Source organism: Lissotriton vulgaris, chromosome 3_1, assembly GCF_964263255.1.
Source record: "Lissotriton vulgaris chromosome 3_1, aLisVul1.2, whole genome shotgun sequence".
Taxonomy (NCBI): Eukaryota; Metazoa; Chordata; class Amphibia; order Caudata; family Salamandridae; genus Lissotriton; species Lissotriton vulgaris.
Window position 1 is genome coordinate 1210564720 of NC_141689.1, and position 27532 is coordinate 1210592251.

The 27532-nt window shown below is 45.7% G+C and overlaps 1 protein-coding gene across 2 annotated transcripts in view; it reads right to left on the bottom strand.

Annotated features, from left to right (window-relative positions):
• The window catches only part of GNE (glucosamine (UDP-N-acetyl)-2-epimerase/N-acetylmannosamine kinase), a 397785-nt gene that overhangs the window by 124587 nt on the left and 245666 nt on the right, over nt 1-27532 (bottom strand). For both annotated transcript variants that reach the window (XM_086961671.1, XM_086961672.1), the window contains exon 9: nt 20503-20724. In XM_086961671.1, coding sequence (XP_086817797.1) covers nt 20503-20724 — 222 coding nt within the window. The remainder of the gene's footprint in view (nt 1-20502; nt 20725-27532) is intronic.

Sequence of the window (27532 nt, forward strand, 5' to 3'; positions counted from 1 at the left end):
ACGACGGACGCGGAGCCGCAGACGACGACTACCGACGCACAAGGGTACTGCTACGCAAAAGTTTCCCGGATCCAGTCTGACGCCTGGGGATATTCTAAGGTAAGGAATCTATCACTAACGTGTCTCTTTCAGATAGAACATTTATACAATACACTTTGTCATATACATTTGCATATCCTGTGGGAAATGACTCCAGAACCCAGCTTGGATACAGTAATAAATCTTGCATCTACAAGTCTGAGTTGACTCCTGGATTATGCACCCAGATGCGTTTCGATGGATTTAATTATTATTCCTTCTTTATCAAGACAAATAATTTTATTCTCTCAGTTGTAATCTCTGGTTTCTCATTCCTCTTGTGAAAGTGGAGAAATACTTTTGAATACTCGTTTGTTCCTTCCTCTCTTAATTGTTTAGTTTTTACGACTCCCTCAATCATATGTTTGTCTTGCTCCTTTGATCTTTCTGTTCTTGAAGCCTCTTTCTATTCTTTCCGCCTCTCTGCAAAAGCCCTTCTTCCGCTGTTACTTTTTTAGGCAGCTGCACTTTATTAGGGTCTTGTTCCGTGTTTTCTTTTACCCTGTACTTATTTACTTTCAACGTTTTTCAATACCACAGGCTTGTACAATCCCGTGCCTCCTCTAGCTCTAGCTAGTCTGTTCCTGTTCATTTATGTGTATGAGGATACACATAAATGAACTGGAACAGACTACACGGAGGAATGCTGAAAGACTAGAGCGCAACGAGCTAAAGGAGGCACAGGATTGTACATGACCCGTGGTATCGAAAAACTTTTAAAGTGAATAACCGCTTGGGAAAAGAAAAAACGGAAACAAGACCTGGATAAAGTGCAGCTGCCTAAAAAACTAACAGGGGAATGAGGACTTTTGCAGAGAGGCGGAAAGAATAGAAAGAGGCTTTTAGAAGAGCAAGGTCAAAGAAGCAAGACAAACATATGATTGAGGGAGCCATAACAACTAAACAAATACGAGAGGAAGGACCAAACTAGTATTCAAAAGTATTTCTCCACTTCAACAAGAGGAATGAGAAACCAGAGATTACAACTGAGAGAATAAAATTATTTGTCTTGATAAAGATGGAATAATAATTAATTCCATTGAAACCCGTCAACGCATCTAGGTGCATAATCCAAGGGTCAACTCAGACTTGTAGATGCAAGATTTATTACTGTATCCAAGCTGTGTTCTAGAGCCATTTCCCACAGGATATGCAAATGTATATTACAAAGTGTATTGTCTAAATGTTGCATCTGTCTCGGTGTTATGCTGGTTCATAACATAAATTGTAACATGTTTCGATCATTTTTATGAATTGTATTAATTGTTTCAATAACTTGTGTAAGAATATAAGTGTGACAAATAGTGTACTATAAAAAATCCCCTTTGAGTTTTTAAATCAAATATATTTTTAATAAAATAAGTTTTAATATGTCAAGTGAGTGTCTTGGTATACAATCAGTTATATGATTGGTTGTTGTTGTGTTGAAGATTGTAAAAAGGTGCAGTGAGGGAGCGATAGCTGATTACCATGCCATACATTTTCTCCAAGGGATAACAATCTACTTGTGAAGAGTACCTCATTCACTTGGTAACTACAAGGTGTGTCTCTCTGTTTGTTATACATATATGTATGCATGCATATTACTACATATTTAGACGTGTCGGTATTTCTCTATACATGTATAGGTCAATTTCAGTAATTTGTTTAGAAGAAAAAAATCAATTCCTTCAACCTTTGCCCCAACCCGCCTCTCTCTGACTCATCTCAAAACTTCCTGACTACTATGAACTCCCAAACAATATTTTCAAACTTCACCCTCCTTTTTAGCCAATTCATCTAACTAAGAGCTGCACATGTTTACTACTCCCAATAACAAGTTACAACTTTACTTTTCTAATCCACTTTCATTATTCTATAACTACTCAAAATAATACTAAACGCACAAGAAGAGAAACTTACCACAACTAAATCACAAGTAAAAAAAGAAAGCATACATTACTACTCTGCTATTTAGCTCTAATCTTATGTCCCTGGATAGCACACTACTAGCTGCAAAGCGTTTCAACTCCTTGTCATGTGTAGTAAGCACTATATAAATTAAATAAATTGCAATTGCAATTACTTGATTGACAAACAAGAGGAGGGTATATGTAAAAATAAGAAGAGCTTGAGCTATTTTTTTCAATTCTGGTGTACTTTCACGTGCCTAAAAAAAAAGCAATCCTACCTTGTAAAGGGGGAGCTAGAAGAAACATTATCTGGAGTGCATATTGGTCAAGTGTTGTTTTTGAAACCTGAACTTGAACCCATGCCGCATATCACTGAAATTCTGATGTAAGGGTAAAACTAGCTGATAACAGTATCAAACCTTTTAATGTTCTGCCCAGTTTTACCACACATTTTTATGTAAATGGCACACACACAATGGCTTCTCCCAACAGCAAATAAACAAGCATCGTCATAGCCAATAGGTCTCGCCTTTGGGACCTTTTAAGTGTTTAGCCATGCAAAAGTAGATGTTGTTGCACCAAGGATATTGTGCTGCATAGCTAAATACTTATAAGGTCCCAAAAGCGAGACCTATTGGCTATGCCAATGCTTGTTTTAAATATTGGTGGATCTACCCACACATTTGTGGATCCACAGACTTAAAATTGGATCCATGAATCCTGCAAGAAGAACAAGGTATTTATTTTAGTTTTCAAAGTAGTGTATACCCCAGTACTTTCACCAATGGATATTGCCAAAATGCTCTATGGGTGTCAGGGATGAATACCCAGGTCCCTTATTCAGTCTTTGTTACTTTGGTCAGGATGCTGGTTTTAGTGAATCGCATGATGTATAGGTTGTCACAACAGAAAATTTCAGTTGCTGGTAATATGATCCACTATTATCTTCGAGTTGTTCTAGTGACCTCATAAACCCCGAGGCTGAAGGCAGAGTGGTTTGTAAATGTCAACAGAGCCCAGGGATAGCACCAGTGGACTATATTATACATTAGGTTGTTTGTGTATCTTTTATATTACATGCGTATTTTGGGGTAGTTACCTTGAAAATTTTGTTTTCTTTAAATTGCAGACAACAGTGGTCAGTGATTGCTAGTTGAATATTTAGGTTTACTTTTCTTGAATAAATTGTTGATAAAACTTGCAGATTTCACACAAAATGTTGTTCTAGCTAAAGTGGATGAAAATGATACTACCAGATAATATGCAGCATCATTTTTTTGTTCCTCATATTAAAGATGCAAACAAAACAGGTGATGGACCGAATGTGGATCAATGTCACACATTCATCCCAGTCCAAAGATCTGGGCCATAATCCATCGTTTTTTTGCACTCCACACCACCCTGGGTTAGACAATGGCGATATGCAAATCAACTCTGACCCTGTGCCCCATGGGAACAGTCCAGTCCGAACGACAACAGCCATGTCCTTCCCAGAACGGAATCAAGCATCTGAGGACCGGACCGGTTTCGAGGTAACACCTCTCATCAGCCCGGCTAGCTTGACTCCAGTGGTGTGGAGTGCCTGGGACCCACGTCTGAGCATCCCCAGCGCACTTATGGCGGTATTGCAAACAAAACGTGGGTCCCGGATGCTCATATTAAAGATGATCTTGACACTTAGGGGCCCATTAAGATCGCGGACGGACGGAAGTCCGTCCGCGACCCCAGAGTAGGAGGGAACCTCCGCATGGCCTGCGGAGTTCCCTTCTGTGCAATTAGGATGTGACCGCCACCCTGGCGGTCACATCCTCTATTTGTACCATTGCGGCGGGTGCAGCTTCAAGCTGCACCCGCCGCAATGGTATAAATGCATACATCGCATTTGTATGCAGAAAGCGGCAGGCACTGTGCGGTGCCTGCCGATGTCTGCATACAAATGCAGGGGGGTACCATAGGTACTCCCCATGCGCACCCCCCACCTCCCTTTCACCCAGGGGCCCGCAACGGGCCCCTGCAGTGAAGTTCCACATGCTTTTCCACAGCGGACAGCACGCCGCGGAAAAGCATGTTTTGAAACCCATCTTAATATGGCTGGCGGTGTCTGAGAGACACCGCCTCCATATTAGAGCTTTTCTGCCGCGGTTGTAAGCCAACCGCGGCGGAAAAGCAGCAGACTGAAACCAGGACCCACCAGCCATCCTAATGTGGCAGTGGGTCTTTGGTGGGTCCGCAGCGGTTTTTCCGCATCCTCAGGGCCGGCGGTGGCTTCCGCCGGCCCAGAAGATGCGGAAAATCCACTATCCTAATAAGCCCCATAATTTGGTCCTTCATGTTGCATAAATCCAGTAGCCCAAACGTTGGCAAAGCTATGCAGAATGGGTCGGGTTAAAATATATCTGCTATATCAAGGTTCACTGAGAAGTATGGAATTTTATACTACTGCATTTTGTGCAATAAAACTACCCAGACATGTTATACATGTGTCTGCACTTGCCAGTCAGTTAGTACTAAATAATGGGCACTTTATGTGGGCAGATGGGTGGCATGTAACTACTTGCCTCATGTGTGCTCCTTCTGGGTTACACATATCCGTTCGAGTCTACGTAGTTTTTTTCTCCTTTTTTTGTTGCTAGCTGTGCTCTCTGTGGTTCAGTTCACACCCAATCAAGAAAGGTATTCTTCTGTGTTAATCTAACAACCCAGTCCTAGTGCTTACCATTGTAAACTGCTAAGCTTAAGAAGGAAAAGGAAAATGCTACTTACCAGTATGCATCTGTTCTTGGCATGTACAGCTGCAGAGTAGTACACTGTGCATTAGATCGCCACCTGGTGTTGGGCTCGGATGATTGCAGGTTGTGGTCTTCTTGCAAGAAGTCTTTGCTAGTCCCAATAGGTGACTCCTCCCTTGGACAATACTGCGCATGGGCATCGGTTCCATCCTCAGATTGTTTTTCTCCATGATGGGAAATGATGGAGTCAGTAGAATTAAAGAAAAGAAGGATGTCCATGCGTATGCATCTAAGTAAGATGAGAACTGGAACGGATACAAGTCCCGGGGAGGCGGGAGGGCGTGTACTACTCTGCAGCTCTACATGCCAAGAACAGATGCATACTGGTAAGTAGCATTTTCCGTTCGAGGCATATGAGCTGCAGATAGTACACTGTGCATCGATTGTGCAGCAGTATCCCCTCTAGCGGTGGTCACCTGTATCTGTTGCAGTAGTTTGAAAGAGGGTTCTAAGGACTGCTTGGCCTACCACAGCTTGCTGCTTGGCTTGTACATCAACACAATAGTGTTTAGTGAAGGTGTGTGGTGTAGACCATGTTGCTGCCTTGCATATGTCCTCTAGTGGTATATTTCCTAAGAAAGACATAGAAGCTCCTATTTTGCGAGTGGAGTGCGCTCTAGGAGGAACTGTTAGTGTACGTTTAGCTTTTATATAGCATATTTGTATACACTTTACAATCCCGCCTTTGGAGATGGGGTTGCCTTTGTGCGGAGGAGAGAAAGCGACAAACAGTTGTTTAGTTTCTCGAAGTGATTTAGTCCTGTCGGTGTAGTAGAGTAGAGCTCTTTTGACATCTAGGGTGTGTAAAGCCCTTTCTGCTACTGAGTCTGGGTTTTGTAAAAACACAGGTAGCTCGACAGACTGATTGAGGTGAAAAGGAGTGACGACTTTTGGAAGAAATGTCGGATTAGGCCTAAGAACCACTTTGTTGGGATGTATCTGAAAAAATGGTTCTTGTATAGTGAAAGCTTGTATTTCACTTGCTCTTCTGAGAGAGGTGATAGCAACAAGGAAAGCAGTTTTCCATGTTAGGGATTGCAGCTCGCATCTATGTAGGGGCTCGAAAGGGGGTCCCACAAGTCTGGTACGGACAAGATTTAGGTTCCACACAGGAGAAGGAGGCAACCGGGGTGGGATGTTCCTTTTTAAGCCTTCCATGAACGCTTTAATCGCGGGAACTCTGAAGAGAGACAGATGTTGTCTGTTCTGCAAATAGGCTGCAATTGCTGCAAGGTGCAGGCGTATGGAAGAATATGCCAAATTAGATCTTTGAAGATGTAGAAGGTAACAAATGATATTCTGGAAGGAAGCATCCAGGTGGTCAATTTGATTTTTCGTGCAATAAATTGCGAATCTCTTCCATTTAGCAGCGTAACACGCTCTGGTAGTGGGTTTCCTGGCTTCTTCAATAATGGCGATACAGTCTGGTGGTAGGTTTAAGTAACCAAACTCTAGGACTTCAGTAGCCAGATTGCTAGATTCAGTTGGTGCGGGTCTGGGTGCCTGATTTCGCTATGGTTTTGTGTTAACAGAGATGGAGTGAGCTGCAGCTTTTGGTGTGGAACTAGAGATAGTTCCAACAGCGTGGTGAACCACAGTTGGCGTGCCCACGTGGGAGCTACAAGGATTAGTTTGAGAGACTGTTGTCTGAGCTTGCGCACCACTAATGGAATTAGTGGGAGAGGCGGAAAAGCGTACCCAACTCTGCCTGACCAGTTCATCCATATTGCATTGCCTTCGGACAGTGGGTGTGGAAACCTGGCAGCGAAGGCTGGGCATTTTGTGTTTTCGTGGGTGGCGAACAGGTCTATATGTGGATGACCCCACTGTTGGAAGAATGGCTGAAGAACTTGTGGATGCAATTCCCATTCGTGAATCTGTTGTGACTGTCGACTCAACAGATCTGCTATCTGATTGTGAACTCCTGGAAGGTGTTCTGCTAACAGATGTATGTTTTGAGGAATGGCCCATCTCCAAATGTCTTGTGAAAGCTGGGACAGTTGCCGAGAGTGTGCCCCCCCCCCCCCCCCCCCCTGTTTTTGAATGTAGTACATGGCTGTCATATTGTCCGTTCGGATGAGGACAGCCTTGCCTTGCACGTGAAGTTGGAAGGACTTGAGTGCTAGGAATATGGCTAGCAGCTCGAGATGGTTGATATGGAGTAGCCGCTGTTGAGCGGTCCATTGACCCGGAGTGGTATGTCGTAGGAGATGGGCTCCCCATCCTGTGAGGGATGCGTCTGTTGTGAGCACTACTTGTGGAACTGACTCTAGGAACGGCCACCCCTTTGTCAGGTTTTTGGTGTTCCACCAATGCAGAGAGCGATGTGTGCGGCTGTCCACGAACACCAGGTCGGTTAATTGACCGTGAGCTTGGTTCCACTGTCGTGCTAGATGCTCTTGTAGCGGACACATTTGCAATCTTGGGTGTGGAACTATGAAGATGCCATCATGTTTATGAGTTTCATGAACACTCTGGCTGGGAGAGATTGTTGGTGTTGAAAAATAGCAACTAAGTTTTGAATGCTCTGTATCCTGGCTGGACTGGGATAAGCTAGAGCTGTAGACGTGTCTACTGTAGCCCCTAGATACTGGTGTTCGTGCGAAGGCTCTAGGTGCGACTTGGTGTAGTTTATTGTAAACCCTAGGTTGTGCAGCATCTGGATCGTTTGGTGTGTGTGTGCAACGCACTGGCTGGCCGATTTGGCTTTTATGAGCCAATCGTCTAGATAAGGAAAGACATGGATCTGTTGTCTTCTCAGATGTGCTGCTACGACTGCTAGGCACTTTGTGAATACTCTTGGTGCCGTTGTCATTTCAAATGGAAGGACCATGAACTGATAGTGTTGTCCTTCCAGTACAAACCATAGGTATTTCCTGTGAGCAGAATGTATAGGGATGTGAAAGTAGGCGTCTTTCAGATCTAGTGTAGCAAGGAAGTCTCCCTGTTGCAGCAGTGGAAGCATTTGTTGCAGAGTGATCATATGAAAATGATCTGATTGTATGTAATGGTTGAGGGGCCTGAGGTCTAGAATCGGTCTCAAGGTCCCGTCTTTTTTGGGAATTAGAAAATACAACGAGTAAACCCCGTCCCTTGTTCCTTTAAAGGAACTATCTGAATCGCACCCTTCTGCAGAAGAGATAGAACCTCCTGCCAGGGCAAAGCTAGATGATCGGTAGACATTGGACACTGTCTGGGAGGAATGTGTGGAGGGGTTGCTGTAAGTTCTAGGCAGTAGCTATGTTGGAAAATCTGTCTTACCCACTTGCCTGTTGTAATAGAGTTCCAGGCAGGAACTGTGTTAGTCTGCCCCCTACAGGAGTGGAATGCTGCAGGGTGAGCGTAGAGAAGTCATTGCTTAGTGGCGGAAGAGGCTCAAGTGTTGTTATTGCCTCTACCTCTGCCCTTGGTATTATTGCCTCTGTATCCTCCTCTATAGTAACTCTTGGTAGAGGAGGTTTGTGTCTTGAAAGACGTGTTAGTGTCTGTTCCAGTTTGTTTGGAGTCGACTCTGTAAAAGGAGCGACGAAAGGAGCCTCGAGTTGAGGTAGACTGTAAGGCCCCCATAGACTTGGCAGTGTCTGGGTCTTTTTTAATTTTTTCGAGGGTAGTGTCTACCTCCGGTCCAAATAACTGGTTTTGGTTAAAAGGCTGGTTCAAAATGATGGTTTGTACTTCCTGTTTGAATCCCGAAATGCGTAGCCACGCATGTCTCCTAATGACGACACTGGTATTAATAGCTCTAGATGCTGTGTCTGCGGCATCTAGTGCGCATTTGATGGAAGAGTTAGATATTAACTTGCCTTCCTGTATGAGGTCAGTAGCTTGATCTTTGTACTGATCTGGGAGGTGTTCAAGCAATTTCTCCAATTGGTCGTAGTGAACCCTATCATAACGGGAGAGGATGGCTTGCGTATTAGCTATGCACCATATATTGGAAGCCTGCGCAGCTATTCTCTTGCTTGATGCATCAATAATCTTGGATTCTTTGTCAGGCGGGGGTGCTTCACCAGAAGTCTGAGAATTGGCCCTTTTACGTGCGCTGGACACCACTAATGAGTCTAGTGGTAGGTGTCCTTTAATATAGACTGGGTCTGAGGGTGCAGGTCTATATTGCTTTTCAATTCTGGGGTTTGAAATTCTGGTACGCACAGAATCTTTAAAGACCTCAGTACCATGCTTAACCACCCCTTTGATCATGAGAAGAATTTGAGCGGATCTCTGAGACAGCGCAAAAGTATCTAAGAGAAAATCTTCCTCAATGGCCTCAGAATGCATGGGGACACCATGGTATGTAGCAGCTCTGTTGATCAGCTGGCCAAACCCAATAGTATCCTCAGGAGGAGAAGGTTTAGATGGGTATGAGAGTGCCTCAGGGTCATCAGGGTCATCTGCAGGGTATGGAAACTCCCACCTAGGCACAGGTTTTGTGTATGGAAAAGTCCATGTGCCCTCACCTCTAGGGTATGTAGTGTCTCCTTCTTCGTCCCCTCCACCTAAATCATATTCATAATCATTCTGTGGTGAATGTGATGATAATGGAGATTGTATAGGAGAGTTTTGAGGTGAAACATAGGGAGGAGCGGGAGAAGGAGGAGAGACAGGAAAGGAAAAGTGCAGAGGAGAGGTTGCACAGTCCTTCTTGGCAGGAACCACAGGTGTAGGTGGTGTAGCTGCAGGTCTCTTCTTGAGTGGTGTGGCACCAAAATGACCGGTTTTCGGGTCGATAAAGATCTTTTTCTGTTGAGGATCTGGTCGAAAAGGGTCCTCTTGAGGTGCAACCTTCTTCGGCGCTGATTTGTTCGGTGCCGGCGTAGGTTGTCGAGTGTCTTTAGCCTTCGGTGGTATTAGAGGGTCCTGTGGCTTAGGTTTTGGTGGCGAAGGCGTCGATTTTGGCTTGGAAGGCATGTTCGGGGGCTGGGAGGCCTCCGAATCAGGCTTTGTGGTTTTCGGCACCGTGTGCGGCTTCGGAGCCGTTGCGTCTTTTGGTTTCGGTTTTGGGGGCGAAACATGTTTCGGTTTCGGCACTTCTTTCGGTGTCGGAGCCGAAGGGTGTTTTGGCTTCGGTGTCGACGGAGTCTTGTTCGGTGACGAGGCACAGGAAGGCGGAGGATCTTGTTTTGGAGTAGAGGGAAGGCTCTTGGTCGGTGTCGAGGCACCGGAAGGCATGGAAGATTTCTTCGGAGCCGAGCCGGAAGGCGGGACTTTGGAAGTAGATCGGTCTTGACTGGGCCCAGCGGGCGGAGTGCTGACCTTTGCCTTCTGCTTGGGCGTATGTGGTGCAGGGGCAGTAGTACTCACGCGCTGACCCGATGGAATGGAGTTGAAGTCATCTGCCTCGGAGATGATCTGGAGATCCGGTGAGTCTGCTTCCGGAACGAGTGGAGCCTCGTAGTCTAAGATGTCTTCCGGTGCTGGGGCTGATCTCATCTCGTGTCGATGGGCTCTCCGGTCTCGGATGGTTTTCTTCGAGCGGAAGGAAGCACAGGCTGTGCAGGTCGACTCGTTGTGGTCCGACGACAGACAGAGGTTACAGACCTCGTGGTGGTCGTTATGTGGAAACTTTGCTTGACATTTCGGGCATTTTCGGAACGGAGTCCTTTCCATATGGTGTAGGCCGCACGGCGTCAATAGGCCCAGAGGCCCACTTGGATGACCGGAATGGAAACTTTGGCGTTGAAAGGTGCCGCGGATATCGAAGGCAGGTAGTAATTGTTTTATGAAGTTCTGCGCGTCGAAGTTGCAGAAAAACAGTTTCTGGCCGGAGTGGAGAACTTTCATCCGAATCCAGTGGCGGAAAAAAACAATCTGAGGATGGAGCCGATGCCCATGTGCAGTATTGTCCAAGGGAGGAGTCATTTATCGGGACTAGCAAAGACTTCTTCCAATAAGACAACAACCTGCAATCATCCAAGCCCAACACCAGGTGGCGATCCAATGCCCATGTACCATCTGCAGCTCATATGCCTCGAACTGCTACTTAACAGTATGCATCTGTTCTTGGCATGTAGAGCTGCAGAGTTGCACACTGTGTGTTGGCCCAGATGTTTGCAGTTTGTTATTGTCCTGAAAAGTTCTTTGGAAGTCACAAGATAGGGGACTTCTCCTTTGGACCACATTGCGCATGGGCATCGGCTCCAACCCCAGATTGTTTTTCGCCATTAGGGAAATGATGGAGCTTTGTAAGAAAAACGAAGGATGTCCATGTAATTTGTATCTAATTAAGATAATACTGGAACAGAAAAGGGTAGCCGGGGAGGCGGCTGGGTGTGTGCAACTCTGCAGCTCTACATGCCAAGAACAGATGCATACTGGTAAGTAGCATTTTCCGTTCGAGGCATATGAGCTGCAGATTCCACACTGTGCATAGGTTTTATAGCAGTACCCACTCTTAGCGGCCACCACCCCTATCTGTTGCAGAAGTTTGAAATAATGTTTTGAGAACAGCCTGGCCCACATTAGCTTGTTGTTTGGTTTGCACATCTACACAATAGTGTTTTGTGAATGTGTGTGGTGTAGACCATGTAGCTGCTTTGCAGATGTCAACTAGGGGAATGTTCCCTAAAAATGTCATTGAAGCCCCTATCTTTCTTGTAGAGTGGGCTTTAGGAGGAACGGATAACTTCCGTTTAGCTTTGTGGTAACAAATTTGTATGCATTTGACAATCCATCTAGCTATCCCAGATTTTGAAATGGGATTACCCTTGTGTGGTGGTGAGAAAGACACAAAACGTTGTTTTGTTTTACGAAAGGGTTGTGTCCTTTTTATTAGGTCGAGCAGACCTACCCTCAATGCGTGAGCATTGAAGGTGTCTGCTTCAGACCTATTGTGGCCCGTATTTAGGAATGTGGACAGCTACCAGACGCACGCTTTGACGAGGTCAGATTTCACCTCGGGAGCGAGCGTCTGGTAGCTGCGCATGCGCGGTGCAAAGCCCTTGCTCACACACAGACACAGGCAGCCCCCCCCCCTCTGCATGCACGCACGCACACACACACACACACACACACAGGCGCGCGCATGCACACGCAGGCATACGGCACACATACAGGCACACTATCCCCTACCTCGCATTCTCTCTCAATCACACAGTCACGCATGCGCACACACATTCCCTCGCGCACACACGCACCCACACACTCCCCCCCCCCCCTCCCCCTCCCAACCCCCCTCCCCAGGCATACACACAGGCACGCACGCACTTCACATCAGCCCTGGGCCCCACTCACCGACTGCGCTCTTCCGGCGGGGCTCCTCACGGCGCGTCTCCTCATCTAAATCGGGGCTCCCTCAGGTCAGAGGAGCCCCACAACAGGCGCCACACTCCTCCTTCTCCCCGGCCCCCTCCTGGGGACCCGGGCTACCCCGGACGGCAGGGCGCTCCATGCGCCGGCAGCTCGCGGACCTCGGAGGCGGGACTTCCGGTCGGCCGCAAGCGGATTGACCGGCTGGCCAAGAGCTTCCGGGTCGCCGCGGGCAGCGCGGCGGCACTCTCGCGGCAGGACAAAGCAGGCAGGACAATGGTAGTGGGGCAAGCACTCCGCAGCCAGCCTCGCTAGAACAAGGGAGCGGATGAGGAGAACACCTAATCTGAATCTGGCCAACACTAACACACACGGAGACCGGAAGCCTGACCCACGAGAACCTAATAACACACAGGGATTGCAAATATCCACTCAAGCGCAACTCCATGGGAGAACGTTTTGTTACAAGGGAATGTTGAGCCAAGAACGCCGGAGAGTAATGATTATGTATAATACGTGCAAAAAGTGCAAAATATGACGTGAACAATAAGCAGTATATACGTGTATCGACTGTCTTGAAAAAAACAAAATCTGGTTGGAAAAAAAAAAGGGAATCTGTCACTTACACATCTGCCATTAACTAGATTTCCAAGGTAAGGAGCAAAATTTTGGTTTCTACTATAGGTGCTGTTAATACTGTAGCCTTTTCTGTAATCTTTGGGAATTCTAGTTGTGCTAAGCTTTGCCTCTAGACATGTTGATCCCTCGCAGACGACTGTGCTGACTCTGCCCCTCCTGATTATGAAACTCACCAGCGCAGTCACCACGCAGTCTCATCTCTCTGTCTTATGATGTCTGCCCTGCCACCATTTACTTCTGACCCTCACCCCTCCTCACCCTCACCCCCACATCCCCCTCACCCTCCCGCACCCTCACCCTCCCGCACCCTCACCCTCCCGCACCCTCATACCCCGCACCACGTCACACCCCCGCACCCCGTCACACCCCCGCACCCCGTCAAACCCCCATACACCGTCACACCCCCACACACCGTCACACCCCCACACCGTCACACCCCCACACACCGTCACACCCCCTCACCCCGTCACACCCCCGCACCCCGTCACACCCCCGCACCCCGTCACACCCCCGCACCCCGTCACACCCCCGCACCCACCCCTGCCATTATAAATTACAATAACTTTTATTTAAGTATTAATTATTGAAAAAAAATTAAAAGCCATTATTATTTGTACTATCAATACACGTAAGTCACGTAAATACAACACATATTGCATTACAAATGCTATAGGTGTCACATTTGCGAAAGTTATAACTATTGGCATTGTAAATGACAAAGCTATTAATTTCGCTATTTTCAAAAACAAAACCTAAATAAAAAAATTGTCATTTACAATACCAATAGCTCAAACTTTCCTAATGCGAGACCTATTGCATTGCAAATGCTTGTGTAGTATAGCAATGCTCTTTTGACATCTAACTTGTGAAGAGCTCTTTCTGCTACTGTCTGTGGTTGCGAGAAGAAAACTGGCAGTTCCACAGATTGATTGAGATGGAAGGGAGAAATTACTTTGGGCAGGCATTGTGGGTTAGTTCGCAGAACTACCTTATGATGATGCATTTGCAAGAAGGGTTCTTGAATGGTTAGTGCTTGTTGTTCACTAACTCTCCGCAGAGAAGTAATAGCTACTAGGAACGCAACTTTCCACGTTAACAATTGTAATTCACATTTGTGTAAGGGTTCGAAGGGAGGTCGCATTAACTGTGTGAAAACAATGTTTAAATTCCACACTGGTGAAGGTGGTACTCTGGGAGGAATTATTCTTTTGAGGCCTTCCATAAAGGTTTTAATGGCAGGCACTCTGAACAGAGATAGAGGTTGTCTGTTCTGCAGATATGCTGCTATTGCAGCAAGATGTAGTCTAATAGACGTATATGCTAAGTTACATCTTTGGAGATGAAGTAAGTATCCTATGATGTGTTGAATGGACACATCTAGGGGATTAATATTGTTGTTGCGACAATATATTACAAATCGTTTCCACTTGGCTGCATAATATGCCCTAGTGGTTGGACGTCTAGCTTCTTTTATGACATTTATGCAGTCTGGAGGAAGGTTCAGAGATCCAAATTCTAGGATTCCAGGAGCCAGATCGCAAGGTTGAGCTGAGCTGGGTCCGGGTGTCTGATCTCTGCACGGTTCTGTGTTAAGAGGTGTGGAGACAGGTGCAATTTTTGGTGTGGTACTACAGCAGTTGTAGCAGTGTGGTGTAACACGGTTGTCTGGCCCACGTTGGAGCAACTAGGATGAGGGTCAGAGAATGCTGCTGTAGTTTGAGTACTACTAGTGGCATGAGTGGTAGAGGTGGAAAAGCGTACGCAAATCTGTTTGACCAGTTCATCCATATCGTATTGCCTTTGAAAGTGGGTGTGGATATCTGGCGGCGAAGTTTGGGCATTTGGCGTTTTCGTGGGTGGCAATCTGAGGTTGCCCCCACATCTGAAAGAATGGTTGAAGAACTTGCATATGAAGTTCCCACATGTGGGTCTGTTGTGTTTGACGACTTAACAGATCCGCTATGGTATTTTGTACTCCCGGAACATGCTGGGCTAGAAGGAATATGTTTTGAGGTATAGCCCACCGCCATATGTCCTGTGCTAGTTGAGAGAGTTGCAGGGAGAGTGTTCCGCCCTGCTTCTGTTATGTAATACATGGCTGTGATGTTGTCCGTGCGGACTAACACAGCTTTGTTTGATATTTGCTTTTGAAAAGCTTTTAGTGCTAAGAAAATGGCTAGTAACTCCAGGTGATTGATATGGATTCACTTTTGTTGTGAAGTCCACCTGCCTTGCATGGTGTGGTGCAGTAGGTGGGCTCCCCAGCCGGAGAGCGATGCGTCCGCTGTCAAGACTATCGGAGGAACTGGCTCTAGAAACGGTCGCCCTTTGGAAAGGTTTTTGGAGTTCCACCACTGCAGAGGGTGATGAGTTTGACCGTCTACCAACACTAGGTCTGTTAATTGGCCTTGAGCCTGGTTTCATTGACGTGATAAGCACTCTTGAAGAGGACGCATTTGTAGTCTTGCATGGGGTACTATGAAAATGCAAGAGGCCATCATCCCTATGAGTTGCATGAACACTCGTGCTGGTAGGGAGTGTTGTAGCTGAAACTTTTGTTAGAAGAGCTTGCATGCTGGGGATCCTTGCTGGAGTGGGGTAGGCTAGCGCTTTTGAGGTGTTTATTGTGGCACCAAGGTATTGTTGTATTGTGGATGTTTGTAGATGAGACTTGGTGTGGTTTATCGTGAATCCCAAGTTGTGGAGCAGTTGGATTGTGGCAAGAGTGTGTTCCACGCATTGACTGTATGAGCTGGCTTTGATGAGCCAGTCGTCCAGGTACGGGAAGACGTGGATGTGCTGTCTTCTTAAATGTGCTGCCGCGACTGCTAATCACTTGGTGAATACTCTTGGTGCTGTAGTGACTCCGAATGGGAGTACTTTGAATTGATAGTGCTGTCTGTCTATTACAAATCGGAGATACTTCCTGTGAGCTTTGTGAATGGGAATGTGGAAGTATGCGTTCTTGAGATCTAGAGTAGCAAAGAACTTGTTTTGTAACAGGAGCGGAAGGACTTGTTGGAGTGTGACCATGTGAAAATGGTCTGACTGTATGTATATGTTTAGTGGTCTGAAGTCTAAAATAGGCCTTAGAGAGCCGTCCTTCTTTGGGATTAGAAAATAGAGAGTAACCCCCCTTGTTTTGTTGGTGCAGAGGAACTTGTTCTATTGCACTTTTTTCTAGCAGAGATACTACTTCTTGCTTTAACAGTGATAGATGTTCTTGTGACATTGGAAGCTGTTTGGGTGGTAGGTTTTGGGGGGTAGATGTTAGTTCTAGACAGTAACCTGACTGAATAATTTGTCGCTCCCACCTGTCTGATGTGATGTTGGTCCAGGCAGGAAGGAATTGTTGCAGTCTTCCCCCCAACAGGAGTGGAATGTTGGGGGGGAAGGGGAGAAAAGTCATTGGATAGGGGTAGAGGCAGAGCAGGAGTTGTTGGTTTTGCCTCTGCCTTTGTTGTTGTTACCCCTGTAACCCCCTCTCTGGTAGCCCTTAGTGAATGTGGATTGGCTAGGAGGGGTTTTGTAAGAAGTGGAGGGACTTTCCGAGGAGTAGCCTCTTGTGTTGCCTCTGTATGATGAGCGACAAAAAGAACGTCTGGGAGATTGCTGCTGCAAGGTTCTTACAGATTTTGCTGTATCAGTATCTTTTTTTATTTTTTCTAAAGACACGTCAACATTTGGGCCAAATAATTGTGTGATTGCCCTTGAGGCGGTATCTGCAGCAAATAAGGCACAACGAATGGAAGTATTAGTAATATTTTTACCTTCCTGTATAAGTTCACTGGCCCTATTTTTGTATTTGTCTGGTAGATGCTGCATTATGGACTCCAGTTCATCGGAATGTGCCCCATCATATCTTGCCAGCAACGCTTGGGTGTTGGCAATGCGCTAGATGTTAGCTGCTTGTGACGCTGTTCGTTTGCCGGAGGCGTCAAGGAGCTTAGATTCTTTGTCTAGTGGTGAGGTGTCGCCTGATGTCTGAGAATTAGCACGTTTACGTGCATTAGACACTACTAAAGAATCTAATGGTGCTGGGCCTTTAATATAAACTGGATCTGTTGGGGCAGCTTTGTATTTTTTCTCAATGCGAGGATTGAGGACCCTAGCTCTGACAGGATCCTTAAAAACTTCTGTTGCGTGCTTGATGACACCCTTAAGCATTGGCAAAATGGCAGTACACCTTTGTGTGTTATCAAAAGTGTCTAATAGGAAATCTTCCTCCACTGCATCGGTGTGTAAGTCCACCCTACGATATTGGGCAGCTCTTTGGACTAATAGGTTAAAACCTATAGTGTCCTCTGGTGGGGAAGGTCTGGAAGGGTATACATCGTCTTGTGGGATGTAAGGCACATCAGGGGTGTTGTAATCATCCCATGGATTAGGTGACTGAGGGGAAAAATTGGTCCTTTCTGGGTCATGTGCACCCACCCCCACATGGGTCATCAGAGTCTGTGTCTACCTCATCGTCTGGATTAGTGGATGGTGTAGGTGAATGATGTGGTGGAGGAGGTGTAGGAGGAGGAACAATATGGGGAGGTGGTGGAGAAGGGACCCTTAATGGAGAGGTTGCAATGTCTCTTCTTTGGAGGGGGAGGAGGTGCTGGCGCCTCCAGTGGTCTCTTCTTGGAGCTGAGAGTCAATTGACCAGTCTTAGGATCCTTTACAAGAGTTTTTTGATTGGGATCCGGTGTGAAAATGTCCTCTGAGTAGGGCAGATCCTTCGGCGCCAAAGTAGTCTTTTTCCGGAACCTGTTTTTTCGGTTCCGGGTGTTTTTTCAGCTCCGAAGCATGTGAATGTGGAGCTTTAGGCGGGTTTTTACTCGGGTCAGAGTGCGGTTTCAGCTTCGATGAGCCGCTGTCAGTCTTCGGCGTCGTGTGCTTAGGTGTCGGAGCAACGGTCAGCATGGTTGAGGAAGATGGCTTTTTCTTCAGTGTCGGTATAGGATCGGCACCGGAGATAGGCTGGCTCGAGCCCGAGCCACCTGAAGGCTTAGTGGGCTTCTTTGCCGGGCCCGAAGGCGGGGCGTGGGAAGCAGTCTCTTGGTGGGGTCGGAAGGGGAGGGTGTGACCGAAGCTTTTTTTGAGGGTGTCGAGGAAAGGTCAATGGTCTTACTTACGACCCCCGTTGAGCTGGAGTGATGTCCTCGGCGTCGGAATCTTCGGCATCTGAGGATCTGTGACCCTCTTCAGCGTGCTGGTGTTCTGGCACGTCGACTCGCTCTTCAAAGATGTCGTTGGCGATCGAGCCATAGTTCTGCGTAATAGTCGGTCCCGAATCGTCTTCTTGGAGCAGAATGAGGCACAAGCGGAACAGTCTTTGGCCTCGTGCTCCGGTGAGAGGCAAAGGTTTGTGTGGGGAAAACTTTGACCCACATCGAGGACACTTGAATGGCGTCCTTTCCATGAGTCAGAAAGTGAGGCCCAGGTAGGGCCGAAGGCCTTCGTCGACGACCGGAATCGAAGACTTCGAAGTGGTGAAGAATCTCGTTGATGTGGAGCGCGATCAAAACAATACCGAACTGGGTGAGGATTGCGCGCCGAAGGAAATTCGGTTCCAAACCGGAAAGCAGGAAAACACATCCAAGCCCGATGGCAGAAAAAAACAATCTGGGGATGGAGCCAATGTCCATGCGCAATGTGGTCCAAAGGAGGAGTCACCTATCTCGTGACTTCCAAAGAACTTTTCAGGACAACAACAAACTGCAAACATCCGGGCCCAACACTAGGTGGCGATCTATGCACAGTGTGCAATCTTCAGCTCATATGCCTCGAACATAAACTTTCCTACGGGAAGTCAACATGCAGTCGCTCCCTTCCCTGAAGCAGTTCTGTTGCTGAACGGGTCGGAGGAATGCGAGATGATATGAACACAGAAAACGTCACGCCGAATGATTTTAGCAGTAAGCCACAGTGCAGTATCAGAAAATGTATGCTACCTACCTGGAGAATCAAAGATCGGTTATAACAAACCCCAAAAGTGGGAAGGGCTGTTTATTTCAAATTCAGCAGAAAGTTTTATGTATTTTTTCTTACACATTATTTTAGCAGGCGTGGTCTACTTGTTTGAGTTCAGAGAGGGAGTCTGCAGTGCTCCTGTTTCAAATCATAAAATAAATGATAATTTTTCAAGGATTATTCGCGAAGGTGGGGTCTCTCACAACCTTTTCATGGACTACATTTTTTGGCACTAATCTGAGTAAAAGAGAAAACGCATAATGGACTATTTTATAAAGCAGACTGTCGGTTTCCGCATCTCTTTCAGAAAGAAAGCACCAAGAATTAATCCTTTCAAACAAATCAGTGTCCGAGTGCCATGCAACATTCAAACAGGAACCTCCCACCTACACAATGCGCACGTTACTGATTTCCGGCCTGTCAGAGAGTGTATGCACTCTGAAAACATCCTTCTGTCAGCTGTTATGAGAAACACAAGTCAGTACATTGTTAGTTCTCATGTGGTTTTGTCTTCGGCTTGCCTGAGAAGTGGATCAAAAGTTATGAAGCTTATTGGGTTCTGTTGATTTATCTTAATGAACCAGAAATAACTTTGTAGGACTGAGAAGTCCTCGGAATGCTTCTGCACATTGTTCATTGACGGCTCAGAAAGTGTTGAATAAAGAGGCCAATATTGTTGAGTAAAGAGGCCAAAAGGAAGCATATATGAACGCCTGCTGTTTGTTGGAAAATAGCAGCACCTGCATGAGAGATGCCATTGCCCTTGAAATAACTGCAACTTAAATTAATAAAAGTAAAAAGTAACTAATATAAAAATACAAGAACTACAAGCCAACTATGCTACCTCAAAAGATTCAAAACAACAATGGGTCTAGTCTGCCTCATTTGTAAAGCGTTTTAAAAGTTACCTACAATGATTTAAATTTTAAAATAGAATCCACCTTAAATATTTATAAACAACATGCAGCACAAATGGGACATTTTATGAGGCACGGTTGGGTTAAACAAGCGGTCTTCACTTTTCAAGCACTGCACTCATGCTTGTGGCGGGAATTACTTTGCGGGAGCAAGCAGCGGCCATACGTTTGTAATTAACGTGGCTGCGCCGCTTCTTGCTGCCACAAGGTGGATGCCACCACAAGCACGAGTGCAGTGCTTGAAAAGTGAAGACCGATGGCTAAAGGCCCTCCTAGAGCAGCACATGTGCGCTGCCTAGGCGAGACCTAAAAAGTGGCTATTCTAAAGATCAGTAATGCCCTGTGTAAATGTAGAAGGTTTGTTTTATTTTTTTATTTTTAGCCAGCGAATGTTGGGAACATCCACCAGCTTGGAATTTCTGGAGTATCAAAAATGGTTTCCAACTTATTTTCGGACTCCATTTTTTTGTGTGCGCATTTAAATGGCAAAGCTCCCTAAACAGATCCACATTCTTAGTACTTGTAGGGAAAGGTGTTACTGCCATAGCACATTTTTTCCATGTAAAAAAAATATAGAGGTTGACTGCAATGAAGGTTTCCCTTAAACTTGCTGATTGTCTGAATGTGAAAAATCCATAGCCGTAGACAAGAAAATCAGCTCTCCTGGAAATCTCAGACTTCTGATGATTTCCATGTATAATGTAGGACTTTTTTTTACGACCCCAAAAACAATTAACACTACAAAGCTAGTAGCTTTAAGCCTATAATTAATTTGTGTGATAATCAGCCCTATGAATTCACTCTAGTCTTCCAATCAAAATATTTTCATTCAATGAGCTTTGGTAGATTTGGTAAAGGTGTTCCATCACGGTCACAGAAGGCAAACTAGACTCTAGTGCAGTGTGCAGTAGCAGAGCAGTTGGCACACAAAACATCAATGTTCATTAAAGTAATATAGTTTACAAGTGGGTTACTACATACCTGTTCCAGTAATAATGGTGATAAAATCTTCCACTCCTTTTCCTAGGCCAAATTTTCTCTCTGCCAGAGCTGCACAGTTTCCATCATTGTCCACCCACACTGGCAGGTGTAAAGAGTCAGAGATTGGGGTTCTTAAATCAACAGAACACCATTCTTGAATCAGTTTTGTAGAATGAAGTACGATTCCCTCATGAGGATTGACACGTCCCCCAGTAGAAATACCTAAGACAATGAACCGCAATAGAGTCAAAAAGGTGCAATCAGCAGACACTGGCATACAAAAAAATATTTAATGAACATGTTTGCGACTTTGGATGATAAATCCGTTTGAATTTTGAATTTGTTAGAAAAGAACTGCCCTGGTGCTGTAAATCTAAATAACTTGTGATGCTTCATAGCAGAGTTTTCAGATTCCCTTCTGTATAACCGTGCTCTGGAGTCCACAAATGAACCTGCAGACTCAGTCTAGCCTGCAGCAGCATCAGACAGGGGCATCATTCCTGACTATTCTTGGGATGATTCAGGTGTCAGGGAACAGAAAATGAAATCATTGTGAGAAGCTTAGTTTTCAGGCTAAATTCTGGTCCAAATCTTAACTAAGCCACATAATACGAGCAGAAAGGTCAGACTTTGTGCCTTTAAAGGAGACTAGTTAGACTTCAAGATTGCAGGAAGCCTGAGGGGAACCCAGTGAAGTCAGGTTAAACAGCAGGTTAGCCAAACAGGCACGTGGGGCACTTGACCTGCTGAGGCAGAAGGTGGTATGTGTAAGTTTAACAGTGTCTCACTGTGAAACAAAAGCAAATGTCTGACAACTCTACACAATTGTTTAGATATATTGTCAGATTAGAAGGGAATCACAAATAAATTGAAAAGGCAATTGTGTGCCATATGTAAGTGCCATATATAGAAATTCCATTTACCAACTTCTTCAACTTTATACAATTAAGGGGAAATGTTTAAGATTCTGACTGGCGATTTTAACACAAAAAAGTATAATTTTTACCAAACAAATAGCTCTCAATTTTAAACAAACACTGGTTGTTTCCTCTAAGTAGCAAGGTCGGGATTAAATTGGGAGGTAATCCTGGACTGGGCAATGCTAACATTTATGGTATTAACATTTGTAGAAATCAAGATTTTAAAGACCTGAGAAAATACTGAAAGTCTGCCTATACCTAAAAAGATGATAAGAGGCAGCCGAGCATAGGAGTTCTGTTACTTACCTTGTAAGCATCTATTTGTTGCCTACAGTGCAGTAGATTCAAATTCTGTGCACACTCCTGCCATGTAGTGTTGGGCGTGGATGTTTAAAACTTGTTTTTCTTTGAAAAAGTTTTTCGAGTTAAGCGATCCAGTGACGACTCTTCTTCGAGGCAATGCACATTGCTATTGGCTTTATCTTCAGATTGTTTTTCAGACATTAAGTGTCAATGTAGTGGAGTCAGATAGTATTTATAATGTGGACCGTGCAGCGTTAGTGAAAAATAAGGAGAATATCTAGTATATATGTGTGTATTATCTGAAATAGACAATGACTTCCGGGGAGGTGGGTGGGCGCATGTGAATCTACATCACTACATGCAACAAATAGATGCTTACAAGGTGATCTTATATGTCTCGCATCTTCTGGTAAGCTACCTGACTATATGGTGTTTCTTTGATCATGTAAAGTGCCCTGATACCCTAGGGTCTAGCTAGCGCTATATAAAACCTATACATAAATAAATACATAAGTTAACATATTGCATTTGTTGCCTGTGTGGCTGTAGATGCACATGCTGTGACTATACTGTTAAGCAGTTCTCTCCACGTGGTGGCCAGTCACTAAGTCATCTTAGTACAGCTTATCCTATACATGCCTGTTGGCATGCAAGGACGTCCACACAGTAGTATTTGGTAAATGTGTGTGGAGTTGCCCTAGGAGCTCCTTTCCAAATATTAACTGTAAGAATGTTCCCTAAAAAACCCGTGGAATCACCCATGGTGAACTAATTAGAGTTCTTTGTGCTTTGGTATAGAAAGTTTGAATGCATCTGACTATGAATCTAGCACCTCTTTATCTCACTGCTGGCAGGACTTCGGATGACTAGCCTCCAGACGCCTTAGGATATTAGCTGCGCTATACAAATAAATACCTGCTTTGGATATAGCATAACCCTATCTGGGTTTGGAGAAATATACGAATAGTTGTGTTTTCAAACACAATTTAGTTCTGTCAGTCAAGAATAGAAATGCTTTTTGGTAAATCTATGGTGTGTAGCACCCTTTCAACTACAGTTCCCGATTTGGCAAGGAAAACTGGCAGCGTAATAGTGAATGAGAAGGACAGACAATAGAACAAAAATGTTGGATTGGTCCTTAGAACTACCACGTCCGTATGCATTAGGAAGAATAGCTCTTCTAAAGTGAGCGCTTGCATTTCATTAACACTTTGTAAAGAAGTGTTTGCAACTGAGAACTGCACTTTTTTTCATGAAAGGTATTGAAGCAGGCAGGAATGTAAAGACTCAAAAGGGGAGCCTGTGAGTGTAGCTAAAACCACATTTGAAGTTCATAGTGGGGTTGGTGGGGTTTTTAGAGGTGTTCGCCTTTTCAGCCCTTCCTTGAACGCTTTGACGACAGGTATTTTAACAGCGAACGATGTTCTGTGTTTTGCAGGGATGCAGGAATTGCTGCAAGGTGATGAGGTATGGATGTGAAATCTAGTCCTTACCATTGTATGGTGGTAGGTAGTGTAGTCGATTTTCAACTGTAGCGTTGATAGGATCAATGTGTTGAACTGTTAGGTTAGGCTGATTTGTAGAGCGCACAGCTGCCACAGCAAAGGGGCGTCCGGGTGCTAAAAGCAATAAAAGCCGCTAACAGCAAGGGGCCCATCAAGAGGAGCAAAAAACCAGAGGGCCAGAAAGAGCCACAGAGGCAGAAAAAAGGGCGTGGACTACAAAACCTATAAAGAAGGGAAAAGATGAGTCTTCAATGTTCTCCGAAATGACAGATAGTTATCCAAGCTCCGGATGTGTATAGGAAGGGTGTTCCACAGTTTAGCTGCCAGTGTGCGAAAGAAGCCCCCACCAGCACTGGCCCTTCTGACCCGGGGGACAACTGCCAGATGTTAACCTGCTGAACAAACATGACGAGTAGGAACGTAAGTGGAGAGCAGGCTGCTAGAATGCCAGGTGAAGGGAAGTTCAAGATCCTGAACGCAAAGCAGAGGGACTTGAACTTCACCCGTTTTGCCACCAGCAGCCAATGAAGCTGACGAGTGGCGGTGGAGGTGGAGGTGGGGCAGCGTCTAGGCATACCAAGAAGAGTTCTGACGGCCACGTTTGAACTCTTTGCAGTCTCAGAATCTCTTTTGTTGGCCCCCCAAGTAGAGCGAGCTGGCATAATCCAGCCTCGACAACACAGATGCCTGGACAATCATCTGCCGGATGTAAGGGTCAAAAACACCCATCAGAGGTTTGAGCCCACGCAGAATGTTAAAGCATGTTGCCGCTACCTTCTTAGTCTGGGTTTGGAAACTAAGGGCCGAATCAACCCAGACCCCAAGGTTCTTCACCACCTGTTTGGGGGTGGGTGCAGGGCCAAGTTTGGTGGGCCACCTATGTTCACTCCATAGCTCAAGATCTTTCCTAACCAGCAAGACCTCAGACTTGCTGGCTTTGAGCTGGCGACGATTGGCAGTCATCCACCCTGCGACATCCGCAAGCCCACTCTGGAATTCAGCAGCATTATTCACACAGTCGTTGGAGAGGGCGACAACTAATTGTGTATCATCAGCATACGATACTATAGTCAGCCCTCTCCTCTTGGCTACCGCAGCTAAGGGCTGGAAATACAGGTTGAAAAGCGTTGAACTTAACGCCGAGACCTGCGGCACTCCCTGTTTGATAAGATGGATTCTAGAGGTGAAAGGGGGGGGGGGGGGGGGGGGGGAGACGACACCTGGAAGGACCTATCCAAAAGAATGGAGATAAACCAATCTTTGAAAACATTTTACTATTCATCTAGTTTTGCCTGATTTGCAGAGGGCGTTCCCTTTATGTGGGTTGGAGAATGCAACAAAGAGATGTTGCATCTTTCTGAAAGGTTTTTATCCTACAGAAAAGTACATAGGGGCTCGCCTTACATAAAAGGTGTTGAGAGCCCATTCTGCAACCAGTGAGGTTGAAGTGAGAATACAGGAATGTCAATGGACTGGTTCATGTGAAACAGGTAAACTACCTTTGGAGGAATTCAGGGTTGGTGCGGAGGACAACCCTGTTCCTGTGTACTTCAAAGAAATGTTCTTTTAACGCTCATGCCAGGAGTGATCTTACAATCCTGAGTGAAGTTATTTTCAAAGAGCAATGGTACCCTCCAAGAAAGGATTGGGAGGGGACAGGAGTGAAGGCGCTCTAACGGTTGGCCTATTAGTCATGCGAGGACAATTTTGGATTTCCACGTTGGGGCCTGGGGGATCTGAGGCAAGGCAACTCTTTTGAGGTCCTCCATGAATGCCTCGATTGGTATATCGAAGAGGGAAGTGGGTCACCTGTTTTAAAGATGGGCAGCTACTGAGGACAGGTGAAGGTGAATGGAAGTGAAGGCTAGACCACACCTCTGCAAGTGGAGGAAATAGCAGAAGATGTCCTCGACCATTGGAGTTAAAGGCTCAATTTGCTAAGAGTGGCAATAATGGACAAAGTTGTTCGATTTGGTAGCATAACAGGCACGTGTGGTCACCCTGCACACTTCTTCCAGGATGGTCATGCATTCAGGTGGAAAGTTAAGGTATCCAAACTTTAAGACCTCAGGAGCCAGATAGCAAAATAGAGAGCCTTGGGGTCTGAGTGTCTGATTTCTCTTTAGTTCTGAGTGAGGAGGTCCGGCCTGTTGGGTAGTTTCTCGTGCGGGACCACTGAGAGTTCCAGTATGGTGGTAAGCCAGGGCTGGCAGGCCCAAGTGAGGGCCACCAGGCTGAAGGTAAGGGGGGTTGGCCAAAGCCTTCGAACCACAAACAGAAGTAGAGAAAGAGGCAGAAAAGTGTATGCAAATATCCCTGACTGATTCATCCATAGTGCATTGTAAATGAACCTGGAGGCAAAGCTTGGGCATTACCGATTTGATGGAAGTGAAGAGGTCCATCTGAGGCTACACCCACTGCTAGAAGTAGGGGAGGAGGACTCTTAGTGAGGTTCCCACTCATGAACCTTTTGCTACATCCTGCTAAGGAGGTAGGCAAAGTTGTTATCTACTCCTGGGAGATACTGCGCCAAGAGATTAATTTTACGGCAGAGAGCCCGCAGCCAAATGCTCAGGGCTACCTCGGAGAGCTGAGATGACAGAGTGCCACCCTGTTTTTGAAAGTAGTAAATTGTCTGTCCAGACGAGAGCAACCAATGCCGGGTGAACGGTCAATGGTTTCATGAAATTGATGGGGAGGCCCTGTTGCCTGGGCTCCCATTAGCCTTAGACAGTCAGGAACTGCAAGTGTCGAATATGCTACTTACCAGTATGCATCTGTTCTTGGCATGTAGGGCTGCTGACATTCATATCTGTGCATAGATCGCCGCCTAGTGTTGGGTCCGGATGATTGCACATTGTTGTCCTGGAAGAGTCTTCGAAGTATCACGAGATAGGTGGCTCCTCCCCTGGACTACAGTGCGCATGGACATCCTCTCCATCCTCAGATTGTTTTTCGCCATTGTGGCAGGGATGGAGTGTAATACAGTGAGTGATGTCCATGCTAGATAGTAATTCTGAATGCTACAGCTGCTACAGGCGCCGGGAAGGAGGGTGGGCGATATGAATATCAGCAGCCCTACATGCCAAGAACAGATGCATACTGGTAAGTAGCATATTCGGTTCGAAGCATGTGGGCTGCTGAATTCATATCTGTGCATAGATTACATAGCAGTCCCTCCTGTTTGCGGCGGCTGCCCGTGCCAGCTGCAGCAGTCTGAAAAAGAGTTTGAGAACAGCCTGTCCTACAGCTGCCTGCTGTTTAGAATGCACATCTAAGCAGTAGTGTTTTGTAAATGTATGTGTGGTGCACCAAGTGGCTGCCTTACATAGCTCTTCTAAAGGAATATTCCACAGGAAAGCCATGGACGCTCCTAACTTACGTGTGGAGTGTGCTCGTGGTGGAATGGTTAGTGTGCGTTTAGCCTTAGCATAGCAAATCTGTATACACTTAACGATCCACCGGGCTATCCCTGCTTTGGAAATGGGGTTGCCTTTGTGTTGTGGAGAAAAGGCAACAAAAAGCTGTTTTGTTTTTCTGAAATCCTTTGTTCAGTCTATATAGTACATTAGAGCCCTTTTGACATCTAACGTGTGTAGGGATCTCTCCGCAACATTTTCCGTATTAGGAAAGAAAACTGGCAGTTCTATGGTCTGGTACATGTGGAACTGCGAAATCACCTTAGGTATAAATGTAGGGTTGGTGCGTAATACCACCCTATTTGCGTGGACCTGGATGAATGGCTCTTGAATGGTTAGTGCCTGGAGTTCACTAACTCTCCTCAGTGAGGTAATGGCCACTAGGAAAGCAACTTTCCAGGTCAGAAATTGAATCTCACAAGAGTGTAGAGGTTCAAAAGGTGGTCCCATCAATCTGGTGAGGACCACATTCAGGTTCCAGACTGGTGACGGTGGGTGTCTGGGAGATATCACTCTTTTAAGTCCTTCCAGAAAAGCTTTAATGGCAGGCACTCTGAATAATGAGAGGTGCTGCCTGTTCTGAAGATAGGCTGCTATGGCGGATAAATGTATACAAATGGAACTGTACGCTAGATTACATCTGTATAAATGCAACAAATAACAGATAATGTTTTGAATAGATGCATCCAGTGGGTTAATGTCATTGTTGGTACAATATATGACAAACCTTTTCCATTTAGCCGCATAGCATGCCCTGGTTGTGGGCCGACTTGCCTCCTTGATGATATTCACACATTCTGGCGGCAAGTTGAGGTAGCCAAATTCTAGGACTTCAAGAGCCAGATCGCCAGGTTGAGCTGTTGTGGATCTGGATGCTGAATGT